We start from the raw sequence: 14,466 nt of genomic DNA on the forward strand, positions 1-14,466 counted from the left end.
AGAGTGCTCAGGGATGCGCCATCACCACCCACAAGGCTCAATAGTTCATACTACCAATAAGCACTTCACCCTCTTTCATATTTTGTATTGTGGTATTTCACTGTATTTCACTTCAATACGCCTAAATAAAGACAAGTTGTTTGAAATGCACCGGGAGGAAAGGGCAAGGAAGACGTATTTTCTTTTGGGGAGCATCTCTCTTCACTGGTGGCATGCTTTCTACCTATTCAAAAGCAAACTTCAAGGTGACTTATCAGTCTTACCCAGCTGTGGTGAGGGATAACATTTTTAGAGAGCTACTATAGAGGAAGGACGGCAGTAACTACTGTCAAGGGGATATTTTACCACCAGACTCGGAATAGTTTGCTGATCTAGGTTGCCTGCTGAGCTCACCTCTTAAACGCGTTAATTTGTGCTTTTTGTTGTACTTGTTGCAGCGATGTTTTGAAAACAAGATAAGGTGAAACAAGACCTTTAGAAGTGGGGTGAGGGTGTTGAAAACATTTATACCATTATTTTGCCTAAAAGGCGCAGTGTGCAGGACACAAGATGGGAAGCTAATGCTGAAGGGAGAACGTGAACATTAAGATGAAGGGAAAACATGATATATGGAAATCAAAGAGTGGATCAGAAACGAGTATGGCAGGTGGGTTACTCTGTCATTGCCTGTAAATAATGCTAGGGAGCCATGGAATGGGATTTGACGGTTCCTCTCCTCGTTTCCCGGACGACCTTACAGATAAACATGCTAAGTCTCTCTGGGAATCCACAGAGGACCCAATCCTAATTAAATTCTGGAACTTCAAAAGAATTGTGGATCCTCTGGAGTGCAAAGGCTGCTAGTTGTGATGATGACGTGTCAGATAGTAGATAGTACTACAGGATGTAGTCCAAGCAAGTCCATTCCTGCAATGGATAAAGCACAGTAAGATGTGACAGGAAACCCTTTCCCTTTCTTTTATGAGGATATACTTAGAGCTGTGTAGCTTTTTGCTGTCATCTCCTCAGTCCTTGTAAGGCCTTAACTCCAGGAAAATTCTGCTTTCTTGGAGAAATACTTCCTTTGAAACATGGTTTTCCTGACCAAAGAAGCTTAAAAAAAAAGTTAGTTTTCTTTCCTATCTCCCTCAACAATAGCCATGCTCATTAGTCGGGCAAACACGGTGCTCTGTTCACGTTTTCAGATCGTGGGAGTGATAATTTGTCATACTTCTGTCTAGTGTGGAGCTCTGGAACTAAGCAGACAAAAAGCCTACTGGTGGGCAGGCTGGAGCAGTTCGCACCAGCTCCCTTAATGTCCTGTCCCCCTGCCTCCATGAAAGTGAAGTGCCAGAAGGCATGATCTGCCCCACAGCTGATGAGCTGCATGACTATTTTCAGCTGCTTTTAAATCATTTGCTGTCTTGTATAAAAATAATTGATAACTACAGTGCAAAGCCAATAGCTCTAAAATAGCCCGACTCATTGAAGATGGATAGTTCAGAGGAAATGGGATCCTGCATGACCAGGCATCTCTAGTCTCCAGCCTGCTTATATGCAGCTATTTTAAACATCAGGAAGCAGAGAGTACGTTGCCTATCTATAAAAAGCTACTTAAAAATAAAATTGCTAGATCCATATCTTGCAGTGTAGACTTGTATCTTAAACGTGTCTTGTATGCTGGAGTCAAAAATAAGCCCTTTTTTTTTTTCTTTGTCTGATGGTAGATGGCAGGGGTTTGGAAGCATTTTTCCAGTTTGTTTTCCGTAACCATTAAGCCGTTTCTGTGTTGTATACATTTCGTTTCTTTTTCTTTATTTTAGGAAATTTTCGTAAGACCTAAGGTTTATTAAATGACAGGTGCCTATTCGTCATTTCAGCATTGGAACTTTCAGTGTACAGCAAAACATCTGTATGCAGCTAATGCGTTCTAATGAAAGGGAATGGGCTTTTGTTGGCGTGCATCTTTACGGAGACAAATATATGGGGCAAATGCCTCCAAATTTAACCAAGAATGGAACGTAAGAGATAAATACGAGCTGGAAACACAAATAACAGGTATGACCACGTGGATATTTACTGTCTACTGCTGGGGAACACTTGCAAGTGTTTTCTTGAAAAATGAAGCTTCTCGAAGCTCATTTAAACTAGCTGTATAAGCCCATTTTTCATAAATGCTTCAACTGCGGAACCACAAAAGGTAATTCAGAATGCCTTCAAAAGATCCAAAACGTTTTGAAACCACGTGGAATAGTAGAACTTTGTGACGTCATGATGATTTGCAGTCGTTGCTGAAGTTTTGGTGATTCCAGGTTAATGGTCTAAGTGCAGCAAACCCTGGAAGTGGGTTATCACGTCTCCAACCCTTGCCCTTCCAAAACCAGAGTCGATTAGTAGTTTCAGAACAGTTTTTTTGTTTTTTTTTTTACGCATGGGCAAAGGCTGTAGGGGTGGACAGAGACGCAAGGAAGCAGTTTTTCAATTTTTCTGTGGAGCTAAGGTACTGGAGGACTTGTGTTACTTAGCAGGAATGGCTCTCTATCTCCAGTTGATAACAGTATTTGGGACAAATGGAGTAAAACGTGCTGAGCAGCTCATCACCCCTCAGTGCTATTAACAGGGGCAGAGGAGTGGCGATTTCATGCTTTCCAGATATGCTGAGCGAGGGAATGAGCTAATACAGTGAACATTGTACAACCCCAGAACTTGTTTCTTCTCCCTCTGCCACCTTAGCTAGAAATAAACTTTACCTTGTCAATGTTTTCATTTGGGTTTGCACTTCAGCCAGGAAGCTGAAGTCCAAATATAACTAACGTGTCACTCTTTTGGCTCTTCTTGGAAAGCAGCCGTGACTTGTGATTTCTTTGTTCTTTCCGGGAGGTAAGTTGTAGGTTTGGGGTTTTTTTTGTTGTTTTTTTTTTTTTTTATTGTTGTTTTGGTTTGGGTTTTTTTTCCCACCTTAATGAGGTAATGATGTTGCATGTAATAGGAATGGTATCAGGAGCTGAAATTACATCGGTTATTGAGAATGGCCAGGCTGAGAGAACAGTGACTGGTATTGCAGTAAAGCACATCACATTAAGCAATAAACTGTGCTTTAGCGATAAGAATACCAAAAACCTCTAATGCAAAGCAGGCTCATAAAAGCACATGTGGTGTGTGGGACAAGCAGGTACTCCCTGCTAATAGGAAGGAGCAAACCTGGCAGGCTTTTAACTAGGGTATTTGCTATGGTAAGAGTAAACCAGTGAGGAGACACGTATCTGAACAAAACGCACAATACTGAAAGACAAGCCTCCTCAGCGGTGTGTTTTATTAATAAAGTAAAAACAAGGCATTTGTAGCAAACATCTGATGTCAAGGTGACCGATATCAAAGGTATCCCAGTGACCTGAGAATTCTTTTAGAGTAACAGTTCTAAAAAAACCAGAGCTTGTTAACGAACTGCTGCCTTTTGAACCTCAGCATTGCTGGAGGATTATGTAGTCTAAGGGGGGGATGGGCAAGAACCTGAGGTACTTCTTGGTAATATTGGTTTTAAAGCATGACAAAAATGCTTACTCTCCTGTGCAACATACCACACAAAATCTTTATCTATCTCAGCTCTTGTTAGTCTGCCAGCAGACCTACTGAAAGTAGATTGAAGGACTGGCTATATATTGCCTTTACCTGCTGCACTTCACTGTTTGTTATCTGCTTCCTATTCTGTGTCCTAAAAGGACTAACAAAAATCTACATATGCGACTAAGATCTTGATGCAAACATACTGGAGGAGTTCTGTGCTGGAAAATAAGTTTGTTTGTTTTTTTCCAAATGCTTCCTTAATTTTGTTCCATTTGTCAAAATGTTTTGGTGAAAGTGGAATCCTGATGTGTATAATCTCTAATACGTGATTGCTATAGGTTTTGTTGGGGTTTATTAATCAACAGTGTAAAAATCATACTGCTTTACTGTCCCGAACCATTGACGCTCTGACATTTGAGAGAGACCTTTCACCTGAACAACTACAAAAATCATAGCAAAAAGAATCTAATCACAAAGCAAAGCAGAGTAAGGAGTGAAGCCTGGGAAAACAAATATGGCAGGCAAGACAAGTTTTTGCTTCTTTAAAAATTCAAACAGTGTGGATTTAGGATTTGAAGATCTAGAGAAATCATTCTTTCCATAGGTACTGTACAGAGGCCTGGTGGTAATCACAGACTAAAAGCACTTTGTTATATATGTTGAAATATAATGTAGTCATTTAACAAATTGCTAGACAGAGCAGTCCCGCATTTGAGACTAAACTATCATAAAGCAAAGTCATGACTTTGTTCAGATTCAAGGTAGATATATGTGTATATTTTTTTTACACACAAATAATGATGTATTCCATATTTTTTCTTTTGTGCTATGATTAGAAAAGTTTCTATTGTTATTAGAGTAGTCCACCAGTCAGATGCAGTAGGGCTTCTGAATACCCTTGGAAGCAGAATACCTGTTAATTAGTGTTAGTATTCCACAAGCCTTGTATAGAGCTGTTACTGCTTTATTGCAGCCGTTGCTCTTTATTACATTCTTAGATCCACGCTGTTATGACAGTTCATGCTGATGATGCGTTCAAGCTGACGTATCCACCTCTATTTTTACAGGCCTTGGAGAGGATTGATCTTCAGATCTTTCGATCTAGACTAAAGCTAAGGGCCCAGGTCCTCAGCTAGCATCAGGCAGTTCAACTATTTTGATCACAATCTAACGATCTCGATTAAGTATCTGTTCCAATAAATGACGTGCTTAAAAATTCTCTATGATGTCCTAAATGACACTCAGGTTAGCATTAGTGGTGAAGGATCACCTGATTAGCAAATGCAGAAAAACTTGGGACACGGTTTGGCGCACTGCTTTCAACGGCTGTGACACAGTGCTTGGAAGTGCCCTGCTGAAATGTGCCGGTATAAAGATCTGATAGTTTGAAACTGCTAAATGAGTATTTTTCATCTGCGTGCAGTTAAATAATCCAATGTCATTTTCAAGTAATTTAAACAAATATGAACTTAATGGTTTTATAGAAAAGCAAAATGCTAAGATACGGTTATTAAATAAGTAGGGGGAAAAGTGAGAAATCATCCGAATTTTAAGAGAGGAACATAAAAAGCAACAGAATATTAGACTATTTCTCTCTCCCTAAATTCACTCATGACTTGAACAGGGTGGATTTTCTTCTTTGCAGAACCTCTTCTGACAGCAGCGTAGATTTCTTCTGGCTTTTCTCTTTTAATTAGGGGCTTCTTCTCCGGAGCTTTCATTCTCCACATCACAACAGGATGTCGCAGGCCAGTAGGACTCTGAATCTTGATAATCTTTGTGGATGCAATGTAGGACATCTTCACTGTCTGTACCACGGCATTCATTAAATTTTTGGCAGCCTGAATTAGTGAAGTGACACTATCCAACTGTAATAAGAAACAGAAACGTTAGTCTAGGAAACCGGTCTGTCTTTAATCACAATGTGCTCAGGATTAAACAGCAGTTAAGACTAATATGGTAAAACATAATTTTTTCTTTTTTTTTTTCTTGGTGTGCTTGATGGTTATGTTCGTGTTCCACAGCTCAGGATTAAAGCAATATACAGGAATCTGTGCTGGTGAAGTACAAAGGCTTTCTGAGATGTTTGTTGCTTTCCTTTGAGTGTGAATTCATGGTTCCTGCTTACAGGGTGTCATTGCAATTACCACTGATTGGTGATGAAACTACCTCAAAGAAGAGCTGTAAGAGTGCTAGCAGTTATTTTCTTTACATCAGAACTACACAAATTCTCCAGCTGCTCCCATTGCATTCCAGGCTTGCTCACGTGCTTTTGAGCATTGCAGGAATATTGTGAAGTAGCTGGATTAGTAGCTGCTGAAAGTAGTCTGTGACCAGAATTGTTAATGCTAATAAGGTCGGCCAGCACACACAAATTGCAGTGACTGTGTGGGTTTTTTTTGTTGTTGTTTTTTCTTTGTTTGGTTGTTTTTTTCTTGGGAATGCAAACCTTCAGAGGCAGAATGCAAAACAAACCCCGTATCACCTATTACTGTATTCAGCAGTATGGTATGTAGCCGAGCAACTGTTAAAGGTATTTTCAATAGATATCTCTGGAAATAGAAAATGGGGCATCTTGGTTGTAATTAAAAATCAGCTTACCGGAGGAAGAAAAAAGACAGTTTTAACTAGTATGTTAGCTCTGTGGTGCCGCTCTGTAGCATAATACAAAAACCAAAAGCACTGCTCCTTTCCCACCTAAGGTTTTTCACGGTGTGTACAGACCGAAAGCAGCCAGTGCTGGGGCCACTTAGTTCTCTCCTCAGACCCAGTGACTTTGGCAGCTTGGACAGATTGACTTATTGGTGTTGTACAGTACAGCTGTGTAAAAGGCAAATGCGGACCTATGGCATGTGCCGAGTAAAGGCATTTTACTGTGATATAACCCTCTCCCATTGTGAATCTCCCATTGTGAACTAAAACAAGTCAAGAATGCACAGCTGGCGGTTGGCTACAGTAAAAACCAGAAAGTAGAAACCTGTATATAACTTTCCTCCCTGTCTAACATCTGGAAATCTAATATACATTTTCCCGTACCAGATCTTTGCCATCTAGAAGGATACAGTTTCATACAAATGTATTTCAAGACTCATCGTTTCTGTATCGTGTAGATGATGTGAACATTGTTACCCGCGAGGGCATGTCCTCTTTTTCCTCAATCATGCCTGATGTCTCTCTTCCTGGTTGTTGCTATTTATTAGTGTAACCAGATGAGAGAAAGATCAGTACTGGGAAGAATACGGTCCTACTCTACTCCAGCTACAGTTCAGAGTCCTTAAAAAAATAATAAAGAAAAAAACCACTTCGCTAATGATTTTACGTGAACAGAATCTCAAGATTCAGCAGTGTTACATAAGCCATTAAAAAACACCTTTCTTTCCACAAGGCTGAAATTCAGCTGTCTGACGGATAATCCATTGGTACAGCATGGGTAGTCTGTCTGCAGATTTTCTACAGCATTTTACTTACTTAGAGGCTCCCAAATTTTCTGCATAAGAGATGGACAGACACACTGGTCAGCTTCTGTGTTCCCTTACACAAACTGCTCTTCAATCTGCTTTGTCCAATGCAAACAGCTAACTCATGGTCAAACAACAAAGCAAGCCCTCACGTGCACTTAGAAAAGATAGGTTTTGCTCAGGTTTTTATAAAGTTTAAACTCAGTAATCATAGAATGATTATGGTTGGAAAGAACTTCTATGAACATCCAGTCCAACCAGCAAACCATGCTTGCAACCACTCTAAGACCATGTTGCTCTCTGCAACATCCACCCTTTTCTTGAACATATCAAGGAATGGTGACTCCACTGCTTCCCTGGGTGGCCCGCTCAGACAGCTGACCACTCTTTTGGAGAAGAAATGCTTCCTAATATTCAACCTGATTGTGTCCATTCCCTCTTGCAATTTTCACTAGTTACCTGAGAAAAGAGGTCGACCCCAACCTTGCTACGGCTTCCTTTCAGACAGTTGTAGCCGAGTACGGCTCTGATCACCTCCCTGCTTGTGCTGCCCACACTATTTCTGATTTAAGCCAGGATGTCACTGGCCTTCAGCATTTTTTTCTCAACTGAAAGTTCAACCGGAAGGATTGGCTGTTGTGCGTACAACTGTAAGCTGTGCCGATTTTACAAGTATTTTTTATATACAAAATAGGCACAGCTGTATGGTTATATGCACTATCATCTATATATAAATAATATAAATAAAAGAAAGACTTCTTTCCTGAAGGGTTTCTTAAAAACTAATTAATTCAGACTAACAGAAAGAAAAAGAAAAAAAAAACACCACACCTTTTTAAGAATCTAAAAAGAAAAAATAGATATACTAGTGATAGCAGTTCATGCTTCACTTTCTTACAGTCTCTGCCTAAAGTGAGCGTTAAAAGACAAACAAACAAACAAAAAAGGTAGCGTAAAACACATTCAGGTCTGTACTAGAACATATTGTGAGCACGAGAAAGGATGGTGTAAATTAGAGAGGTTTTATTTTGTACTGGCTGTAATTCGTGCCATTTTAGTACTTACGGCAGATACGATGAGCTCTCCGCCTAGATTCTGAATTTCCGCTTCAACTTGACTGCAGATTTTGAGCTGATGGGAGTACAGCTTGATCTGTTCTAGGTAAGCCAACAAATCTCGATTACATGACTGGGCTGGACACTGAGGATTAAGAAAAGAATAGCAAAGCATATTAATTTTATTTCAGACATCATATTAACTGAGAGTACTCAAATCACTCAGATAGACTTTCTTGTACTCACTGTCTCTCTCTGCACTGCGAAGCTTGCCTTAGCAACAGTGTTAACCACGTGACGCACGTGAGACAAGTTGCTTGTATTAATGCAACTTTAAGCTACTGTGCTGCCACCCTAGCCAGAAAAATGACCCTGCCTGAGCACTTATGTGGATCCTGTTATATTTTCTCGCTGGTGGAGTGGGTTTGGTTTTGTTCTATATTTTTTGAGGGCTTTTTTTTTTTTTTTTTTTTTGGTGTTGTTATTTGGCTTATTTAGCTAGTAGAAGCTTTTAGAATTAATTGGAAATAAATAACTCTCATAGATGTAAAGCTGCTCATTTTATGATAGATTTTTTTTTTTTTCAGTGGTAAGAAATCACCCTGAGACTTGAGGTCTGCAGATGGCAGACTTCTAACTGTCAAGAAGAGTATTTAAACTGAAGGGAATTTGACATCAATAACCCAAAGACAAGGGCAGTACTGGGGGAAGATGTCAGAATGAGAACCTAGACATAGTAGTAAGCAAACATTCTGGAAAATACATATAACATGCTAGCATCACTTAACACTGCTTGGAAAAATTATGTCATTCGTGAGTTTCCACGTGTAAGCTGATTTGCCCCGATTTTTTTCTGATTAGTTTAACCAAAGAAGTGCAGAAGGAACTACAATGTTGCATGCACAGCTTAAAGCAGAATTTGAACATACTCATAAAGATACATGTATGTACATAAGTATATGTGTATATACATTTGCACATGCTTCTAAATGTATATAAAGAGTTATTTAAATAGTATGAAAAAGAGAATCCACCTACACAAGACATGATCTACGTATCCGTAATTTCCAGAAATTGGGCAATTTAAAAAAAGGAAAATTGGATGTAAAACTGTCATAGCTGTATCTGTCAGTGACCTTCTCAGGTGTTGGAGCTTTTGTGCACAGGCTAAGTTGAGACAAAGGTTAATGCACTACTACCTAAATAAACCTACCTGATCGGCAATAAGCCGTGCTAGGACGTCCATCCTCAATCCTGACTCTGAAATCATTTTTGCTGCAGTAATTACGTCAGACGTGTTTTTCAATGGTCCTCTACCCCTTCAAATGAAGCAGAGACTTTTTATTACATTATTCAAAACAGAGAATGAAACATAGCCATCCAGACTAGGCATGGAAAAACTCAGCAATATAAAAAAAATCACTAATCTATACAAAAGCAATGTTAATTAAATCCCCGCTTCCAAGTGTTTTGTTTTCGTATCCCACACTTGCCTTGCTTGGCATCAACTGGATGCAGAAGCACCAGAAAAATGTCACACATTACTTTCATCCTTCGAGTGCAATGCATGCTAAATCCTAAGAACGTGGATTTTTAAGCCCAGTTCCAATATGTAACATACAGATAATTCTGAGGGAATAGTGAAGGTTTAGTACAGACACAGTGTGTGCTGTTTACTGCAATTATCCCACAGTTACGCCATGTTTACATTCCTTTCCATTCCAGCTAGGTATCACCTAGTAAAGGATTTGCTAGAAGATACAAAAAACAAAGTTTATCAGAGTGATGAATTCTGACTAATTGTGGATGTCTGGTCAGGAAATTTAGGTTGTTTGGTTTTTTTTTTTTTGTTTTTTTTTTTGTGTAAATGGTGTATGCAAGCATAAATGAATTATGAATGGGAATGCAATGAAAACAAACAAACACCACTCAAAACTTGGACACTCCATCTGAAAACAGTACGTAGTTTTCTGACAGTTCAGTGTATCTGCAAAGTTTCCCTGAACCATTTGTCAAGAAGCCACCTTCGGGCTTCTGCCACATTGAAATATTCATCTAATCTAAAAAGCACCATTTATTTTACCTCATACTTATAAAATACGCACCCATGCTAAATTCAGCTCTGCCTTTCATCTTTTTTGACAGATTTGTAGTTAAAAAAAAACCAAACACACACAACTCGTTTAACCTAAAACATTACTGTATGCAGTTACACAAGCATTCAGTAAAAAAGACAATGATGACAATGTAACATGGCTAGGAATGGTTAAACTCAATTACATGCAGTATTTTGCAAAGAACTATTCATTGATCTCTGGGGAAAAAAACATGCTTTACAAATTATAATTCCTTATTCTCAACTGCTGAAGCCTACACCTAGAAAAAAAAAACAAACCAAGAAAAACCTAGAACTAGATGTGTTGCATATTATTTTGCTACAGAAAGGTATTTTCTCATCGTGAAAACCTATTGAGGGAATTTTCATGGTGGTTTTTACCTTTTACTCCTTAGTAGTACCCAGGAATACTTACGTTGCACACTGAACCTATGCAAAGAAAACAAATGTGTTCTAGAACCCATCCCATAAAGCTGAAATTCAGTCTTATCAGTGACAATACACAAAAAGTGACTGTAATCTAGAACTGAAGAACCAGGGAGAAGAGAGTGCGGAGTAACAGTGGCGAGTCATTTTTGCACTCAGATTGACTACCTGGCTCTAGACGCTAGAGATATGCAAACAAAAACCCAACAACAACAAAAAAAGCCTATGAAAACACATTGCTTTTTCTTCCCGAGTCTGTAGACAGCGCCCTACCTGCTTTAGGTTTCCTTGCATATTTTTGTATGTCAGGTTTGAAGTACGGAAATACACTTTGCTTTCACCACCATCCATATAACTCACTAGATTTTTAATTTTTTTTTGCAGATACTTCACTTGGCTCCCTCTAAGAGTCACTGTACCAATGTCCTTTTCCTTCTACAAATGTAGTTCAGGACTACTCTCCACCAGGTGCTGAAGTATCCCTGCTTAATCTGTCAGAGTATTACGATTCCAGACTAGCAATATAATAATAATGCTGACAATGCAACAGACCCTCCAACGTCTGCAGTAGATCCTGCAGCTGCTCAAAGTATTATGAGAGACCCTGCTGTCTCTCCAGCCCTCACGAGGAGCCCTGCTGTTGCTCCTGCTACGGGTCCTGTGCCTGTTCCAAGTATTGCAATGAGAAAAAAAAAAAAACATTCCTCCCGAGGGAGTTGCAGTGAGACAACACCATATACCATTTGGAGGTCAGCAGCAGTGTAAGTTTTCCCCTTTACAATTTTCCATCTTTTTCTCTCTTTTACGAGAGAAATTCTGATTTCTTGGTTGCAGTCCTCATTAACTTCTTTGGCCTGTCTTTCACTTTTTTTCAATTGGGTTTGGAGTCTACACTGGACTCTGAATAGTGGTATTTGATTAATAGAGTGGAAGATCTATTTACTTCCTCACATATTAATATTTACAAGCACTAAAGCTGCATTAGCTGAGATTATAACACATGCAGGGATATGAAAACAAAGATACAACACAAAGAACTGTATTCATGAGCAATTACATGCCCCCAAGGTAGTGATGAATTGTTATTAGATGACTTAAATCAATTGTTCTATCCAATGAGGAGATTGGGAGTAGCCTATAAATAATTAGAGAGTGAAGTCTAGCTGTGTCTAACTAGGAGGTTAATTGATGCCTGTATGAATTAAATCAGTTGAGAGTATCTCATCAAAGTTGTGGAAGAGAAAAAGCTTCACAGAATGTCTCTCATGACCTATAAACACGAGAAAAAGCTTAGAATCTGTTAACTGCTGTAACACCAAGGAAAACAATGACAGAAAGACCTCAGTCACTCAATCCAATCATTCTTGTCCCAAGCCACGATGAACAGTATGTCTGCAGTCACTCCATCTATGCCTGTGCACTGTCTAAACTTAACTCCTAATCATTAAGAAGCATAGCCATCAATATCAGGCATTCTTTTTTCCTTCACATTGCAATTTCACTCTGAAAATGATCAAAAATATCTTAATTAAAAATCTAAAAAATCTAAAACTAAAAATCTCTTAATTCTTACCTTTAACTTGCACTCTAACTTCGCGTTCAAAGGCTTCAGCATCAGTCTTCTGCCTCCACGCAAAGCTGAATGGCTTACTGCTACTACTAACTGTACTCACCTCAGCAAATGCACTCGACCGTTATGTGGAAGGGGATATAAATAGGCTGGGAGGCCAGACTTGTAATTATCTCAAGAAGTATGGAAGAAAATATAGCCATAATTACCAAAAAGAAAGCCTGTCTGTTCACACAGGATAATTACATGAACAGAAACAAGTGAGGTGTCAGTCCCTATGCAATGTTACAATAAGAAACAATCTGCATTTCCAGCTGATCACAGAGGCAACACGAATTGGCACTAGAATGTTGCTGAAGAAAAAGCAATGGCAAAATGGCATGCACAGAGGAAAAACAACACTTCTCTTTGTACAGTAGTGAGTTATCTGTAGGTAAATCTGACAAAAAACACAACATTCCCGGAATGACTTAATTTAGAAAAGAGAAGACCAAACTAGCGGATTAGGTTTGGGCTTCCTTCCTAAAGGGTCATCATCTTACAGTGAAGCAAGGCTCTGCAAAACACCTTGACGTGAGAACTCCTTCAGCTGCAGTCACCAGATTATATGGAACAATGGGATTATATGGTATTTGCACCACTACGTTTATGTGGTCCATTGGTAAACAGCGACATGTGATGTAACACGCATGTGCCTCATCTCTTCATAGTTATCCTGAAGCACACCAGTTCTGATCGTGGAAAGTACTATACCACTGCATAACAATATAACATGCACTTCTGTTACTGTTGTGACAAAGGTCTGGTAATATTAAAACACAGATAGGATCTTTTATTAATATCTTCACATTTCTTCAGAGGAGCTATACCATGCAACTATTCTGTACATGTATGTGTGCGTATTATGTATATATACAGAAATATAAAATACATATACAGATATATAAAATATATATTTAAGTACTCTTTAAAATCCCCCAATGAAATAATAAGATAGTAACTAACAGCTAGATTTGAGAGGCATTGTAAAGTCCTTCTCATCTCTGATCACAACTCAGTGAACTATACTTTGTTTAGTTATAGATGAAAAAATACACACATGCTGAAATGGGTCCCCCAGTTACCTGATAGTCACCTTTTCCACGAGCCATGAGAAATAGCTCCCCAGGTCTCACTTTCATCACATCCCTACCCACAAATATTGTCAGTACAATTTGAGAGACCACTGCACCACCACAAGTGAGTTCTGATATCTTAAACGAGCATCATTTGTGATGAGATAAGAATGCTTTTGTGCTCTTGCTACCTTTTTGATTTTCAGTTTCTAAGATCAGCAGATCTTGTTATCAGTCATGGGCTTTAATTTGGATGCCTGTCATTTTAATCACCTATTACATGTGTACCGTTAACATTCCTGACTACACAAAAAGTCGGTCATTTGCTTCATCACTCCCCTATTTTCCCTGTCACAAACAGAAATTATGACTTTAAAATATATAATGTTACTACAAGAAACTATCCAACCGATGGATGGTTCTATGTGTTAGTCATTTTTAAAATCCAAGCCTTTCTTTAAGTAAGTGGAAACTGCTTGGTTTTGAAAAGATAACATTTAAAAACATAAGCACACCTTTTAATAAATGCACACCTTCTTTGCAGTCTGACCTATATTGTGCAAACCACGGGTGCAATGCAAAATGAGATTTCCAATCTCATCCTTTGTAGGAGGGCCAGATACACTGCCCATGACACTTCTGTGGGTACCGAGAACTTGTCTGCATAAGAGGTAGTTAGGGTTGCCTCCTTTGAGAGCTGAAAGAGGAAACATGGAGGTGTACGGCTGCGTTGAGTATGTTTTAGATATAACAGTGCTGCCATTCAGATCTGCAGCATCTGAAAGCACAGAGGTGAATTATGGCTGAGTCAGAAAGTCAGAGCTCCCTCTGAGGGCTCCTACTGCAGAGTGGCCCATCTGCTTCCCACTCTCGTGAGTCATGTGTTGAATTTTCAAGAAGAGTTACAACATGGTCAAGGAAAAGCGAGTGCTGCAGCCCAGAAGCAGAAAAAAACGCATCTGAAGATTAGCAATGAATGAAAATATGGATGTAAGCACTACTATAGTGCAGACGTGTAACAATGCCACTTAAGTCAATTCTGCCTATTAAAGCCCTCTTGCTATGCTGTAACTTAAAAAAGGAAATATTCATTCTATTCTTCAATGTTTATCTTTCCCGTTCTCCAGTGGAGAATGCAAATTATTAATTTTTTTTTAAATAATTTATTGTAACGTCTGTTTTC

General features: G+C 39.0%; 1 protein-coding gene across 1 annotated transcript in view; it reads right to left on the bottom strand.

Moving 5' to 3' along the window:
- Positions 1-4,800: 4,800 nt before the first annotated feature.
- Positions 4,801-14,466, bottom strand: part of CTNNA3 (catenin alpha 3) — a 367,000-nt gene continuing 357,334 nt past the window's right edge. The window contains 3 exon segments of the mRNA XM_065746949.1: positions 4,801-5,411; positions 8,067-8,201; positions 9,270-9,375. Coding sequence (XP_065603021.1) covers positions 5,124-5,411; positions 8,067-8,201; positions 9,270-9,375 — 529 coding nt within the window. The 3' untranslated portion in view covers positions 4,801-5,123.

This window comes from Cyrtonyx montezumae, unplaced genomic scaffold (genome assembly GCF_038088225.1).
Source record: "Cyrtonyx montezumae isolate F1298 unplaced genomic scaffold, pur_monq_1.0 scaffold_4, whole genome shotgun sequence".
Classification (NCBI taxonomy): domain Eukaryota; kingdom Metazoa; phylum Chordata; class Aves; order Galliformes; family Odontophoridae; genus Cyrtonyx; species Cyrtonyx montezumae.